Source organism: Puccinia triticina, chromosome 17A, assembly GCF_026914185.1.
Source record: "Puccinia triticina chromosome 17A, complete sequence".
NCBI lineage: Eukaryota > Fungi > Basidiomycota > Pucciniomycetes > Pucciniales > Pucciniaceae > Puccinia > Puccinia triticina.
This window is the reverse complement of record NC_070574.1, coordinates 2084164-2098191: the sequence shown is the minus strand read 5'-3', so window position 1 is coordinate 2098191 and position 14028 is coordinate 2084164. Positions and strand designations below refer to the sequence as shown.

General features: G+C 44.6%; 4 protein-coding genes across 4 annotated transcripts; 1 reads left to right on the top strand and 3 right to left on the bottom strand.

Moving 5' to 3' along the window:
• On the bottom strand, positions 1-623 carry PtA15_17A174 (uncharacterized protein; the record flags this gene model as incomplete). The annotated part of the gene is made up of 2 exons (XM_053164262.1): positions 1-49; positions 118-623. The coding sequence occupies 2 exons, from the start codon at positions 621-623 to the stop codon at positions 1-3; spliced, it is 555 nt and encodes a 184-aa protein (XP_053028247.1).
• A 1545-nt stretch (positions 624-2168) lies between these two features.
• PtA15_17A173 (uncharacterized protein) lies at positions 2169-3803 on the bottom strand (the record flags this gene model as incomplete). Its single annotated transcript, XM_053164261.1, has 5 exons — positions 2169-2176; positions 2271-2485; positions 2546-2656; positions 2738-3065; positions 3755-3803. 5 exons carry the CDS (start codon positions 3801-3803, stop codon positions 2169-2171), a joined length of 711 nt encoding a protein of 236 aa, XP_053028246.1.
• Positions 3804-4691: 888 nt separating this feature from the next.
• On the top strand, positions 4692-6082 carry PtA15_17A172 (uncharacterized protein; the record flags this gene model as incomplete). Its single annotated transcript, XM_053164260.1, has 4 exons — positions 4692-5290; positions 5370-5450; positions 5523-5640; positions 5726-6082. 4 exons carry the CDS (start codon positions 4692-4694, stop codon positions 6080-6082), a joined length of 1155 nt encoding a protein of 384 aa, XP_053028245.1.
• Positions 6083-6842: 760 nt separating this feature from the next.
• PtA15_17A171 (uncharacterized protein) lies at positions 6843-8179 on the bottom strand (the record flags this gene model as incomplete). The annotated part of the gene is made up of 3 exons (XM_053164259.1): positions 6843-7445; positions 7507-8073; positions 8138-8179. The coding sequence occupies 3 exons, from the start codon at positions 8177-8179 to the stop codon at positions 6843-6845; spliced, it is 1212 nt and encodes a 403-aa protein (XP_053028244.1).
• Positions 8180-14028: the final 5849 nt, after the last annotated feature.

The following is a 14028-nucleotide window of genomic DNA, read 5'->3' as shown; positions in this document are numbered from 1 at the left end:
TCACATCTTTTTTTCGATAAATTCCCAGTCTATATCTTCTATTTCCATGCTGCATTTGAATTCAGATTCAAATCAGTAACACCAAAATGTGAAATATTCAAAGCGTCAAGAGCTTACTTTTGATAGGCCTCAACGCCTGGACAAGCGCCCATAGCTTCAAGCTCAATGTCTCCATTTGTCTTTTCAACCATAGATAACCCCGCCAAAGTGCTCTTCATCTCAATAATAGCCTTCATGTACGCAGCGGCCCGACAGTAAGTGGTGATTGTTTTCTCAAGGTGAGCAATGTTTGAATTGTTGAAGTGTTTGTTGTAGCTTGCTTGTTCCACCATTGAAAACGGTGCACCCTTTTCAATCCAATTTTGAAAGTCTTCCTCAGCATGGCCGAGAGCCATTTTTTGAAGCTCAGTGACTGCTGCCTCCAATTTCTTCACTCGATCAATATGTTCCTCCTTGAGCCACCTGAGTTTGTCGTGAGTTAATGTGTAAGACCGTTTCAAGAATCTTCCCATGTACCACGCCGCCTTCCAGATATCAGAGTCTCTGACCGCCATCTTGATGTTTTTGAAGGCCAGTGCGCGTTCCTTGTCAGCCGTGTTGGTGATTCTGAGATTGTCACTCATTGCAGTTCTGTCTTGCTGTCCGAAAAACACACCGGTGTCACCGCGTTTATTCTGTATGTGGTTCTTCGGAAATATTCCACCTGATTCCCTCACACTCCATTGCTGCGTGGGCTCCAGGGCCTTGCAGCATTGCACAGCAAGACCCACAGCTTTGCGGAAGGCAACATTGCTTGATTTTCTGTTTCATTTTTTCTTGCTATCATATTTTGAATTTCACACTTTCACTCTTGATCAGGGTACTAAGTTTTGTAGATGAGGTTTAATGACAAAGTAATTGGAAAAAACAACTTGTTAAAAGCCAAAAAAAGACAGAAATGGAGTCAGAAAGTAACATGGAAAAACCACTTCACATGAGATCATTCGTAATGTAAATCAAGGGCTCTATCAACAATAAAGTCAAATTCTGTCAGCCTTAGAGATACAACAAGTATCCTAAAAGTCTGCAAAAACTGGTAAACCACTTACAAAAACTGAAATATTATTGAATATTCAGAATCCTCGTGTTAAATTAAGGGGGGTCACCCACTCAGTAACCCCTCATTCCTACTCCTTCAATCATTTTTTCATATATGTACATATAGCCATGAAGCGCTCCAAAGAGCAGGAAAAATACATAAAAAATCTTTACATAAATCAAAATACATAAAATTATATTCATCAGTAAATTCCCTTTCTCCAGTGAAACAGGATCCACGGGTGAGAGCAACACTTAGTACAAATTGATATTACACTTCATATTAAGCTATTTTCAGGTGACAATTGGTTATACAAATGTCACGTGTGGGAGTAAGGGAAGTTGTGTAATATTGTACAAATAAAATACCCATAACCAAGGCAGATTACACGTCTACCCTTGGCATTTACCCATAGCCAAAACTAAAGGGAACATTTCAGCGCCCTCAAAGACCTCTCCAGTATTTAAAGAGGTAATTGAGCCACTGGAATTGTCTCCCCAGACATTTCACCACCCATTAACCTGTAAGTTAACTCGTGAAAATTCTCCTCTGGCTTATTAAAGCCACCACTTCCTTTATTTCTGCCCTTCTGGCACGAAATCCACTAGATCTTAACTCTAAAATTGTCAATATCCCTTATAAGCATTTATTACAGTTATATCTTTATAAATAGTTGCTGTAAGACCTCCGCCTCTGACGCGCAGCCAATCAGTTTAAGCGCTTACCAGCTATTTCTACGTCAAAAAACCTTATATATCCCTGTTCTTAATAAGTAAACCTTATTAATTACAAATATCTTCCTCTTACATAAGAGTGTTTAAACCCTTGTAGTGGTTACATACCACGTAGCAAGTTTGGCACATTATTGCCAGTGTTTTATTTCAGTACAGTTATAGTACTAGGGCAAAAACCCTTATTTCTGACGGGTTTTTACCCTAAGTTTCATAAACATAGCTGACAAAATCTGCAATATGCTTTTTTTCAACATCCTCAATCTCATTGTTCTCAATTTTATCACAGATGTTAGTCATTTTTTTGGCAATCTGAAGAGATATACCAGTCTTTGTGAATTCACCATTTTTGGTTGGCCTCAATGTCCTGTGAGTGTGTAGTCGTTGCGAAAAGATCATTTGAACCATCATGTTGGGCTTGAAGTGGATGCCGAACCCAGCTTGCGGAAATACAAACTGACCATTCTGCACATCAGAGCCTAAGGCGCTTAGACCGGTGGACTTCAGCGTTGGAATAACCAATAAGAAAGCAAACGGGAGACGTTCATTGTCCCTGCGGTCCTTGTGCGGAAGGTTGAAGAAGCCGTCTGAGGTGAAGGTAAGATTGCTGGAAAAGCACGTGCGACTGAGTGGTGTGTCGAGATCAGGGATTTTGGGCTCTGAAAATCCTGGTATGCTGTGTTCAATCATGAATCAACGTTTTTGGAAGAGAGCAACATTTCCAATTGGCTGAAACAAGTCCCATAAAATCTTGTTGGCACGGTCGGCATCTCGCATGTGTTGTTTCCATTCTTCAAGGTTTTCCTTAATAGCCTTAGAGTTGACATAGTGTCCAACGATTTCTAGCCTAGTTGAAGATTTGCGCCATCCTATGGCCCACATGGAGCCCCCGCAAGATCAAGATTCAGATCCAACAGCATAGACAAACATTTTGGACTTCTCCAGAAAGGCTAGAAACCAGTCCAAATCACAACGCTTATCCGCAGAAATATCCTTAAGATTAGTGAAGACTATATCAGCCACAACGGTTTGCTGTTTATCTTTTGTGAGCTTCTTGTCGAATACGCGAACATGCCTGTGATTGTAGAGGCGGAACTTTTTGGGATCAGTAACAACCGAGATGGCAGCATCCATTTCTGCACTTGTTGGGTTGCGCGCGAGTATTGGCTCTGTAGAAGGTGGGGGTCCCCCATTCTTGAACTTAGCCTTCTCCAATTTCCGCTGATCCTTTCGCTTATTCAAATTGGCCGTGATTGCTGGGAAGAGATCTCAAAGTGGATCAATCTTGACATCAGTTGTACAACCTCCAGTTGCGGGAGGTAAGTCAGTGACCCAGTTCACTGTGGCTGTGGTGTGCCTCGCTCCTTGCTTCTTCATCCAATTACGATTCCTCTGGCGGTGCCAAGTGGCTGTGCACTGACTAGAAAAAACCATCAATCAATTCCATGCAGCTAGAGACATTGTTAGAGTTTTGACTTACATTAATTTTTCCTCTTCTGTCTTGGGAGCCTCCTCTTGATTTGGGAGTTCTATCTGCTCAGCCTCAGGCCTCATTGGAACAAGTACCTCACCATTTTCAGATGATTCACCTGTGTGGTGGCCCCTCTCGTGGCCAGCTAGTCAGGAGCATCAAGACTCATCAAGGCATCAAGAATCCAAAACATCAAGATCCTCTCTCCTTCAAGATCCTCAAGACCTCAAGAACGTTCCCCCCCTTTTTTCCTTTTCCCTCTTTCTATCCCCAACTCCTCTCATTCTCAATTCCCAGCCCCCTTCAGCTTCTTGGTCCTAAGTAAATAAATGAAAGGATAGCTCACACTGATTGGGTGGGGGTTGAGCAGCTCAGGCTTGGCTTGGATGGAGGAAACAGTGATTCTGTAATCAATCAACTCATCAATCAGTCAATTCGTTGGCCCAAGTACATAAATGAAGGGATAGCTCACACTGATTGGGTGGGGGTTGAGCAGCTCGGGCTTGGCTTGGATGGAGGACATGGTGATTCTGTAATCAATCGACTCATCAATCAGTTGATTTGTTGGCCCAAGTACATAAATCAAGGGATAGCTCACACTGATTGGGTGGGGGTTGAGCAGCTCAGGCTTGGCTTGGATAGAGGAAACGGTGATTCTGTAATCAATCGACTCATCAATCAGTTGATTCGTTGGCCCGAGTACATAAATCAAGGGATAACTCACACTGATTGGGTGGGGGTTGAGCAGCTCGGGCTTGGCTTGGATAGAGGAAACAGTGATTCTGTAATCAATCGACTCATCAATCAGTCAATTTGTTGGCCCAAGTACATAAATCAAGGGATAGCTCACACTGATCGGGTGGGGGTTGAGCAGCTCGGGCTCGGCTTGGATGGAGGGAAGGAGCTGGGGAGTCTGCAATCAAGCCGCCGGTTAAGCTGGCTGGCTGGGCGGATTGGAAACCGCGATGACAAGGAGGGGGCACAAGACGCACGTCCGATTGAAAAGTGGTGAAAACAAGTGCTGTCGATGTGTTGGGGCTGTCTTGGTCCACGCTTGGATTAAGTTCAAAGTTTGAACTCAATGCTGTTCCCCCCCCCCAACCCCCCCCCCCCCCCCCCCCCCCCCCCCCACCCAGAAATCCCCGGCCCCGCGAAATTTGAAGCTGGTCAGTCGGAGGCCTTCACGGTTTGGAAGCGGGTAAACAAGTACTACGAAGTGTTACTGGAAATTCAGTGTTCCAGACCGCCTCCAACCTCTCAATCCTCGACCGCTCCATCGGCTGGATGATCTTCAAACTCACCAACCTCACACTTGCCTTCGATCTCAACTCCTTGGCCAGAGAAGCCGGCGCAAACGGTCTCACCGTGTTCTGAACTCGTGGTAGGAGGGGGTGCGACATGCTTTTCATTGATGATCTCTGATTCTGATCTGGGCCTGACTGAACACACTGACGCGATCTACAAACACCATGAACAACTAAATCAAATGTCTTATGGGACCTTCAATCCCTCCCCTGAAGATACTTGGGACCAAGTTCAAGAACTGCCTTGGATCGACAAACCAACAAGCCAAGCCTGGATCAATGTTGTTTCGGCTGCTAAGCCTGTGTTGTTCAATACTTGGGAGGAGATTGGAGAGTGTGTCAAAAGTTGGACACCTGACTATCTCAAGCTGAAGTGTGGACAGAAAAAATGCTTTGCTCATCTCTCCAATCCTCTCTCTTCCACCACTTTAAGATGGCACAATAAGAACTTCAAATACGAGAAAATGAGCTTTATGGAGCTGATCGATCAAACAACCGGCGCCGCAACTTCTGGCGGCAAGAACAAGGATCGCCGGATCGTTTACCTTCGCTCATTATCTAACTCCCCCAAACATCCCTCTAATTTTCATACCGACTTCCCCGAAATCTCTCTTGATTTTAAGATACCTCAAGCCGTGAATGATTACATTATTGATTGTGACGCCTTCTTTTCGAGTGTTCTCCGGATTTCTGGGGCTGATATGGGGTAAGGTTTTTTATGTGAAAAATAAAATCGAATCCGCATGTGTGTTGAATCACATTGTCTTTTTCACAATGGCGGCCAGTCTCTGGCCTCACTACGATACATACGACAATATCCTTGTGCAAGTTCAAGGGAAAAAACTGGTCAGGCTCTGGCACCCAAGGTAAATTCAGACCCGCATCCGATTCCTTGGAATTTCCATGTGGCGGCTAACTGTATCTCGATCAAGCAACAGGCAGATTACCAATCTGTATATCGAAGGTAGTTCATCACGTATTCCTAGCTTTGACCCGCCTGATTTGAATTGGTTCCCACTCTATCACAAGTCGCATCCACTGCTTTGTGTCTTAAATGTACGTCCAAATCATCTGCGCCAGCCGTTTGTATTCGAGGGATAGTTGATGATGAAAATGGGGCTTTGTTTGACGGTATGAACAGTCAGGAGATAGCTTATTTACACCCGCGAACTGGATACACGCCGTCCAGACGCTAGAGCCGAGCATCTCGGTCAACATGTTTTTCAAACCCAATCGCCTCTCAGACTTTTACAAGTCTAAGAAGAAGGACATATGGGGCAATGTTGATCTGGCACCTTACAACGAGCTCCACGAGCGACTGTTCCTGGATATCTTGGCTGCAGCTCCTCATCAACGCTTAGCAGACCCACCTCGCGATCAGAACAACTCACTCGGCTCGCGCTTTAACTGCTTACCCATTGATCAGCGGCAATTCTATCTCAAAAAAATTGCCATTGACTTGATTAGACATGCTGATCAATTGTCCCAATCCTTGTAAAAGCAAACAAAGTTTCTTGCGCATTTCTCCTATATCTTCAGCCATGCCGTTATCTGTGAAATTAGGAACACTTTAGCTTATTGCTTTTGTGCACAGTTTGGTGTATACATTTCCTTGTTTTTGGAATCCTTCAATACTGCCATTGGCAGTCAAAATCATCATCCCTTGGTCTTTTGCTTGTTATTCAAGGAAAGCAATCAATATGAAGATTGGTGCAAAGTTATTTCCCTTTGGTAAAACCACTGGAAAATACTTCACAATCACACATGTAACAATGTGTTCACGAACGACTAATCCATTAAATTCAGGCGTGAGGGCAAAACACAAGCAAATATGTCAAGCATTACGGCGTATTGAAGCAAGGAAAAAAAATTCCAAGACTGAGGCAGGCTGAGAGTACAACTTCAAGATCAAGGTCAATTGAGGGGAGAGTTGTCACCCTCATGAATTTAGGTGGATAGAGCAACCATTACACGGAAGGGTTGAACAATTTATAGAGCAATGAACAACATATGTAAGTGGACAAAGGAAGACAGTGTTGTTTTATGATTCTCTTTTTTTGTCTGTGTTTTCCAAGGAAATATGTGTATACTACCTAAAACTAATTATTGGCTTAATACATTTCATCTTTGTCATCTTGATCCTTGCCATCATCACCCATGATTTCATCCTCCAGTTGTTCTTTGTCACCAATTTCTTCCTTGTAGTCCTCGTCCTTGTCCTCATCATATACATTTTCCCAGTTGCCCTCCGCCACAAATCAATCATCATTTTCCTCCAGGGGAGCCGGATTGATAGAATACTCTTGTGCTTCTTCCTCTTCACCATCACCTTCATCCTTGTTATCTTTGGGGATGTCAACCAGTTTGTAAAGTATCAATGCGGGTGCCAATTTGTTGCGGCTGAACCTGGAGTCCAATAATGCCTCTTCTGCATTGTAGTTTGGGTGATTTTGAGGCAAGAGCGACTTTGACGGATCCAAAAGAAAGGCCACCCGGGTCAGGTCCGGTATTTCACGCTGTTGGGGTGTTGGTAAGTTACCCAACCAGCGACGCAAATAGAAGTCCAAAGGAAGCTGTCTCAGAACTTTTGGAAAGATTGATAAGACCGGTTCCCTGGATACCCTGCGAGGCTTGCTTCGGGAGCTCTTGCCGGTTGCAATAGCAACTTCGTTCATCACACTGTCCAATTGTTGGAAGAAGATGTTGGCAGCTTTTGAGCAAAATGGTAGGGTCTTGACCACAAAGCATTTCCCAGCTTCATTCCATTTTTCATTGCTGTTTGCCGCAACATCCTGGATGATGTCCTTGTACCGTTTGGGAAAGTCGTTTGCCACAGCAAACCTGTAACGCGCCTCTGCAAGCTGTAAAAATTAAGTGAGCCAGAGCCAGGACCCAATTGGTAATGTAAGAGGAATGACTCACTCGAGATTGCTTCCTTGCCGCGTTTTTGACCATTACGGTTTCAGCCTGTTTACCAGGCTCCTTGTTCTCTTTGGAGAACTTATCAAGCTGGACATGGTGCACATAGTGATTGTATGCCCGAATGAAGATTGCCATGTTGTCCTTGTATTTTCGGTTGAAATTCATAAAATCGTAAGCCCCGGACATGGCAATTTGCCGGAAGATGTTGAGAGCTGCAATACAACAAGCCGAGTTGTACAAGCTTTCGGGTCCTTCTTCAAGGTTTGGACACCAGATGCAAATCCCTAACTTTGCAAGATACCCGTGAATGTATGCAATGTAGCTTTCCTCAATGTGGACAAAGCTTTTTCCAACTTTGATCCTGCCTGCCCAAGCATCTCGTAAGGTCTGTACGTCAGATTCGGCAAGTATACTGGCGGAGTTTGAATCTTGGGCAAAGCGTTCAAAGTCGGCAACATTGGAGAATCTTGAACAAAATTTGGCAACCAGGGCGGCATTGATGACGGGGGGGACAGAGGCAGTTTCAAGCAAACCCCACAACAATTGGATATGAACAAAAAGACATTCCTAGATGAAAGCACAATCACTTCAGGTTGATTCAAATGATGAGGAAGATAGCTTAATTACATACTTTGGTTGCCTTGAAATCATCCGGGAAGTTGTCCGTTATCATCTGATTTGGCTTCTTCTTGGAGGCTGATGTGGATTTGTTAGCCTGAGCAGTAGTGCCAACGGTGAAACCAATACAATACATTACAGTAATGGCCAATGTATCTGTATTGTAATGTTTATCCAATACATAGCAATACAATACATTGGCCTTGTATTGGCGAACCAATACAATACAGATACAATGTATTGGAAAGCCAATACATAGATGAGCAATACCATGTAATGTATTTCTTAGCCAATACAATACCAATACATTATTGATACTGTATCTGTCACACCTGCTGAAAACAGAAAAGAGATAAAAATAAAATTTTCGGCTATTTGCGTCATTTTTGATCTGCGGTCTGCATGGAAGTGCTTGTAAAGGTTAGCGCGTGTTCCTGGTATCTGTTTGTAGCTGTTTCCACACCATTGACATTTGTATAACACCGGAGGGCCTGATTCCTTTTTGAAACAAACAAGGAAATATCAGCATATGGATATCTTGAAGGAAGATGAGCTCGCATACGGGAAGGAAGACAAGATGAAAAAATTAATACCTGGCCATTGGCTAACTTTGGATTGTGGAAGTACGCCTCAATGTCATCGAGGTCAAGATCGTCATCTCGTTTCTTTCGCTTCTTTTGGCCGCCTTTCACCTTTGAGTTCTCGTCCTTAGAGTCTTGCCGTATGTCAATCGCTGTTTGGGGATGATCGGAGCTAATATCTAGGTCGGATTCAACATCTTTTCTCTTCCTCTTTGAATGTGAGCCGGTTTTATTTTTGGTCCGTTATGCAACTGAAGTTGGAGTTGGAGCGACTGATTTTCGGCCATCTTGGCTTGGTCTGATGAAATTAGGATCAGAGCAAGCAGGAGTGATAGCGCGGCTGGATTGACGGGAGGGAGGCCAATTGGAGGCTGGGGATGCGGATGATCGACGGCGGGGCGGCATTGAGGGAATAAGTGATAACCGGGCCGGACTCGAGTTGGACTTGGAGGATGTGATCCTAGTATTGGACAAGTTGTATTACTATAACTTGGAGTCAAGGCGGACCAGTCAAGCCTCAGGTGTGGGCAGGCTGTGACTGCCAGGGGACATGTCAGGTATTTCAATACATGTGTTAATGTATCTGTATTTTATCTGTATTGTATCAATATCTCTGATACATAATATGTGATAACGTGTAATGTATCTGAAATGCCAATACAAAAATCCAATACAAAGTGTAATGTATTGCTTTGACAGATACATTACAGTTACAATACTTTTGGTGCTTATCCAATACAATACATGCCCAATACAGATACATGTATTGTATTGGTTACACCGTTGGTAGTGCTTGGTCCAGCCCTCTTGGGAGTAGTGGATGATGGAATGCTTGAGGCAGGTTCTGACTGGGCACGGCGGAATCACTGACTTTGAGCAGTATTTGTAAGGGCTTGGGCTCTTCTGAGATTTGGTTGTGGAGTTGGGGGTTCTACGGCAGGCTTGGGGATTGTTGTGGCTCGGCGGTTGCTGGAGTTCACGGCCATTGGTTGTGCAGTTGTTGGTGTTGGGTTGGAAGATTCAGCATTGCCCATTTTGAGCTGCTAGACTTTGTGTTGAAGCTTTTCAAGGGTACCCTTGACTTGGGCCACATGACAAGAAAAGATTGTTTCAATGATATTGTCAAGATGCGAAAATAATTTATTTTCAGAGACAGAGTCCATGTTGTTGGTGTTGACGGGGGCAGATGGGTCCACTGGGATCATTTGTTCTGACATGATTGGACAAGCTGTGGGTGGATGTGTGCACAGGCCGGGTTGACTTGAATTTTATAACAATTTATGTATGACATTGGGTTAAATAAACTTATGTGGCTTGAAGTGTTGATTGGTGGCAGGCTTTCGCTTGTTGTGTTGCTTGTTGTGGGAAGTTGTCGCTTGATGTGTCACTTGTTGTGGGAAGTTGTTGCTTGTGGGAACCGGGGCTTGTGGGCTGGCCCCCAACCAGACGAATTTTGACAGGCGTGGCGACTGACCTGTCACGCAGGTGTCCTCAAATGCATTTTGAGCCCGCGCGCAAATCCTCATGATGACAATTATGCAAAATTGTCAGCTGTTTGCATGCGGTGTGAGATAAACACACAGTTGGTCTTACTGGTGATTTTTGGATATTAGATCATATAGCTTGGCCACTCAAATGGGGCTTGAAGCATATATTCCAACACACCCCCTTGCTTCATGCACCATCAACAAACTATGAATATTGCATATGCAAATCATGTATGTTTGTCATGCATCATAGATAATGATTAATGCATAACAATTATGAAATTGAATATTGCATATGCATATGGAAGCATGAATATCAAGTTTTCACAAGGTTTAGCCAACTTTAATTCAATTCACTGAGAGCATCCGTACTGATAATTGGAAAATGATCCGACAATTCTGCAAAACACAATAGCTTGTCAAGTTTCCGGCCTATCCTGAAGCATCAATGCAATCCTTGCACAAATTTGCTGGTTCACAGGATGCAGTACCCGGGTTAAGCTCAACGACCCCCACATGCGCAAAGAGTTTTCCGCAGCACCCAAAGCACTGGACACATGTTTTACAGCAGGTGTGTGATTTGCCACTCCAATCAACACCTTGCAATCCCCAATGTGAATTGATTGGTGCTGGGCGGGGTTCTTTCTGGTCGTCGATACGTATGCATCTACTTGGAGCCAATTCCGGAGCTTGGACCAGCTGTTTTTGCCATTCCCAGCTTCTTGAGTGAGCCGCGAGCCTTGTTTGGTCATGTTGCCAGGTCATCGGATGTGATGGGCTCATTGGATGGGTGGACCTCAATTGGCTCAAGTCAAACCCAGAAACATGCCACTTTCCATGTCCAATTGAGCTTGCTGAGGGTGTGGATTAAAGGGTCTTCAGTGATACCATGTGGATGACCCGGTTGTCTTGATGCACATTCCGTCTTTAATGGTTGTCAGCTGAGCGTTTCCGGCTGTGATGTGTACGTTAATTAACACAGCCGGCAAAAGCTGGCCTGCGTTTGGTCCACTACTCTGACAGTGCGGGGCAGGGACGTCTGACTGTACAGTGAGGCTCCTGAAACAAAAATATGGGCGTTGGGCCCGCTGGGTGCTCAGGCAATAATTGAACGGGGCAATTTTTAGCATTTTTTCATGGGTTAGACTGCTTATTAAGGGCTTGGGAGGGTCTTTGTTTATCTGAAGGGATTTGAGTGGGTATGCTGGGGTTGCAGCTAGCTGCTACACCAAGGGCAACTTGGTGTTAGGAGTGAAGACTGTTGCGGTGGCTTGGCCAAAAAGGGTGGAGTTGGGGACTTTGGGAAGGCCTTGGTGTGGGTTTCTGTTGGTGAGGAGAAATAGCAGACAGGCAAAATGGTTTTTGTGTAATGAGTCAAGGATGGTGAGTGTGATAGATAAGGAGAGGGTATTCAACGGCCAATTTTCCCAAGCAATGCTGTACTTCCAGCTATCTGTTGTCCTCAAACCCTCTGCTGTTGCGCGTGTGTAGTCTGAGGGGCAAAGAGTGGGCCCACGGGTCTGCAGCCTTTGCTGCGTGCCAGGGGCCTGTTGAGTTGTCTGTTAGTCTGCTACCATGATGTATCACCACAGTATGGAGGGCTGTTGGATCGACCCATGAGCACTACCAACCAACCACCCATCTGGCAGCCACAAGTGTCTGTAGCCTAGTTGGTAAAGGCAGCACTCTAGTATGTGTCTCAGCATAGCTGAGGCCGTGAGTTTGACTCTCACCAGACACATCTTCATTTTACAGTCTCTACAGGTTATGAGCCCAGAGCTACCTGAGCGCTACTCGCTTACAATAGAGACTTGATGAATTTGTGAATGCTTACTTGTAAGACCACACAAACCCCTATAAGCCTACATCTAGATCACGGGTTCAATCCCTACACTGATCATCTTTCCTGGGTCTCATTCCCACTCTCTCTTGGGGTCAATCCCCACTTCCCATCATGTAGCAAGGGGGGGTTTTGAGTTGTCTGTTAGTCTGCTACCATGATGTATCACCACAGTATGGAGGGCTGTTGGATCGACCCATGAGCACTACCAACCAACCACCCATCTGGCAGCCACAAGCGTCTGTAGCCTAGTTGGTAAAGGCAGCACTCTAGTATGTGTCTCAGCATAGCTGAGGTTGTGAGTTTGACTCTCACCAGACACATCTTCATTTTACAGGCTCTACAGGGCCTTCATATCCAACCTTTTTGACCCATGCGCTTGACGCGGGCTGGAGGTTGATCCTGGGGGCACACGGCTGCTGATTTTGGAAGGCTAGGTTGTGGTTTAGATAAATTTCTTTTGTTGGTATCATTGTATTAAGTCTGGTTGCATTTTTTTGTTGTTGATGAGACATTGTTTTGCTTCTTTTTAACATTTGTACCTTGGGGAAACCCTTGATTTGGTGATTTTACAGGGTGGACCCTTGATCTTAATTTTTTCAATTTTGTAAAAACTGTGCAGTGTGTCTTTGATATACTTGGATATTATTTTACTGTAGCAATATCTTTCCACTGTTGCTTCAGCCACTGACGTCCGGGGATAATCACATGTTCAACAAGCTCACATCACTCTTTGTTGAATTGGCCCACCATAATATCCAAAATAATAGAATGACTGACTTGTTCTAAAAAACCAGAACCAGATAACATTATAAATTGAAAAAAAAACCACAATATAAATGAAAGTAAGGATGGAACAGCCATACTTGAGCTCTTCAGAAATATAACAGGCCATAGAGAATAATGGTTTGGACCCGTTGGTAGGTACCCAGAACCGCCGGCACCCGCCAGGCGGTGCCGGATGCCTGTTTTTTTGTGAAAAGTGGGGGGGTGCCCAGGTACCGCTTGAGGTACCCGCTCAAGTGCCTCCCGATGCGGCAGGGGCTGCAGCCTGTGCCTAATACATCGCACCCGCAAAGTCCAGCTCGCCGAGAGAAATAAACACCTCCTGGCGAGCTGAATTTTTACACAGCTCGCCAAGGGTGTTCTTTCCGGTGAGCTGGTCAAAGCCCAGTCCGCCAAGAGGTGTGTATTCATCTAGGCGAGCTGGACTTTGACAAGCTCGCCAAGAGACATACCTCTTGGCAAGCTGGACTTTGGGTAATTTGTGTCCCCAGTCCCGTACGCCAAGTACATGAGAAAAAGGCACAAAGTACTGCTGGTACCCACCATGTGGTGCCGGGTGCAATACTTGGTCCCTACTTTGGGAAGAAATGTACTCGGTACCCGGGTGCCAACTGGACCAGGGTCCAAATCATTATTCTCTAGCAGACTAAACTCAAAGATAAATAAAGATCAAAAGCAAACAAATGAGGGGGAAAGTTGTGTTGTAAAAAAAGTGGATTGGGAAAAGGATTGACATGTAGAACAAGAGCTTTGGGTTTATGTGAGCCCCCCTCTAGGGTTTCACACAAGTATCACAAGTCCCGCCGCAGGACTCATTTAATTCAAGTTACTCCCTGCCTTCCTAGCTTGGTAGAGTCAATGTTGATCTCTCCGCACTAGGTATGTTGTTTCCTTTTCTCTCCTTTCTCTTTCCTTATCTCACTCTTCCTTTGTATGAGAGATAGTGATCTCTTGGCACTAGTTCTTTCCCCTTTGAAATAAATAACACAGTTGGGCACTAGAAATCCTCAAGACAAGTTCCTCAGCGCCATCCTTAGCCTTTAGTGAAGAGTCCAAACAGTGCTCTTGCAGTTTCTCTTGAGAAGAATATTGTGAGGATTGGGATCAATTATAAATAGGAAGATCTTAAAGAAAAAGAGCAAACTGAAATAAAGGGGCAATAAATAGGGAATTGGTGGTGGAACTTGAAGATAGGTGATTCATGAACAAT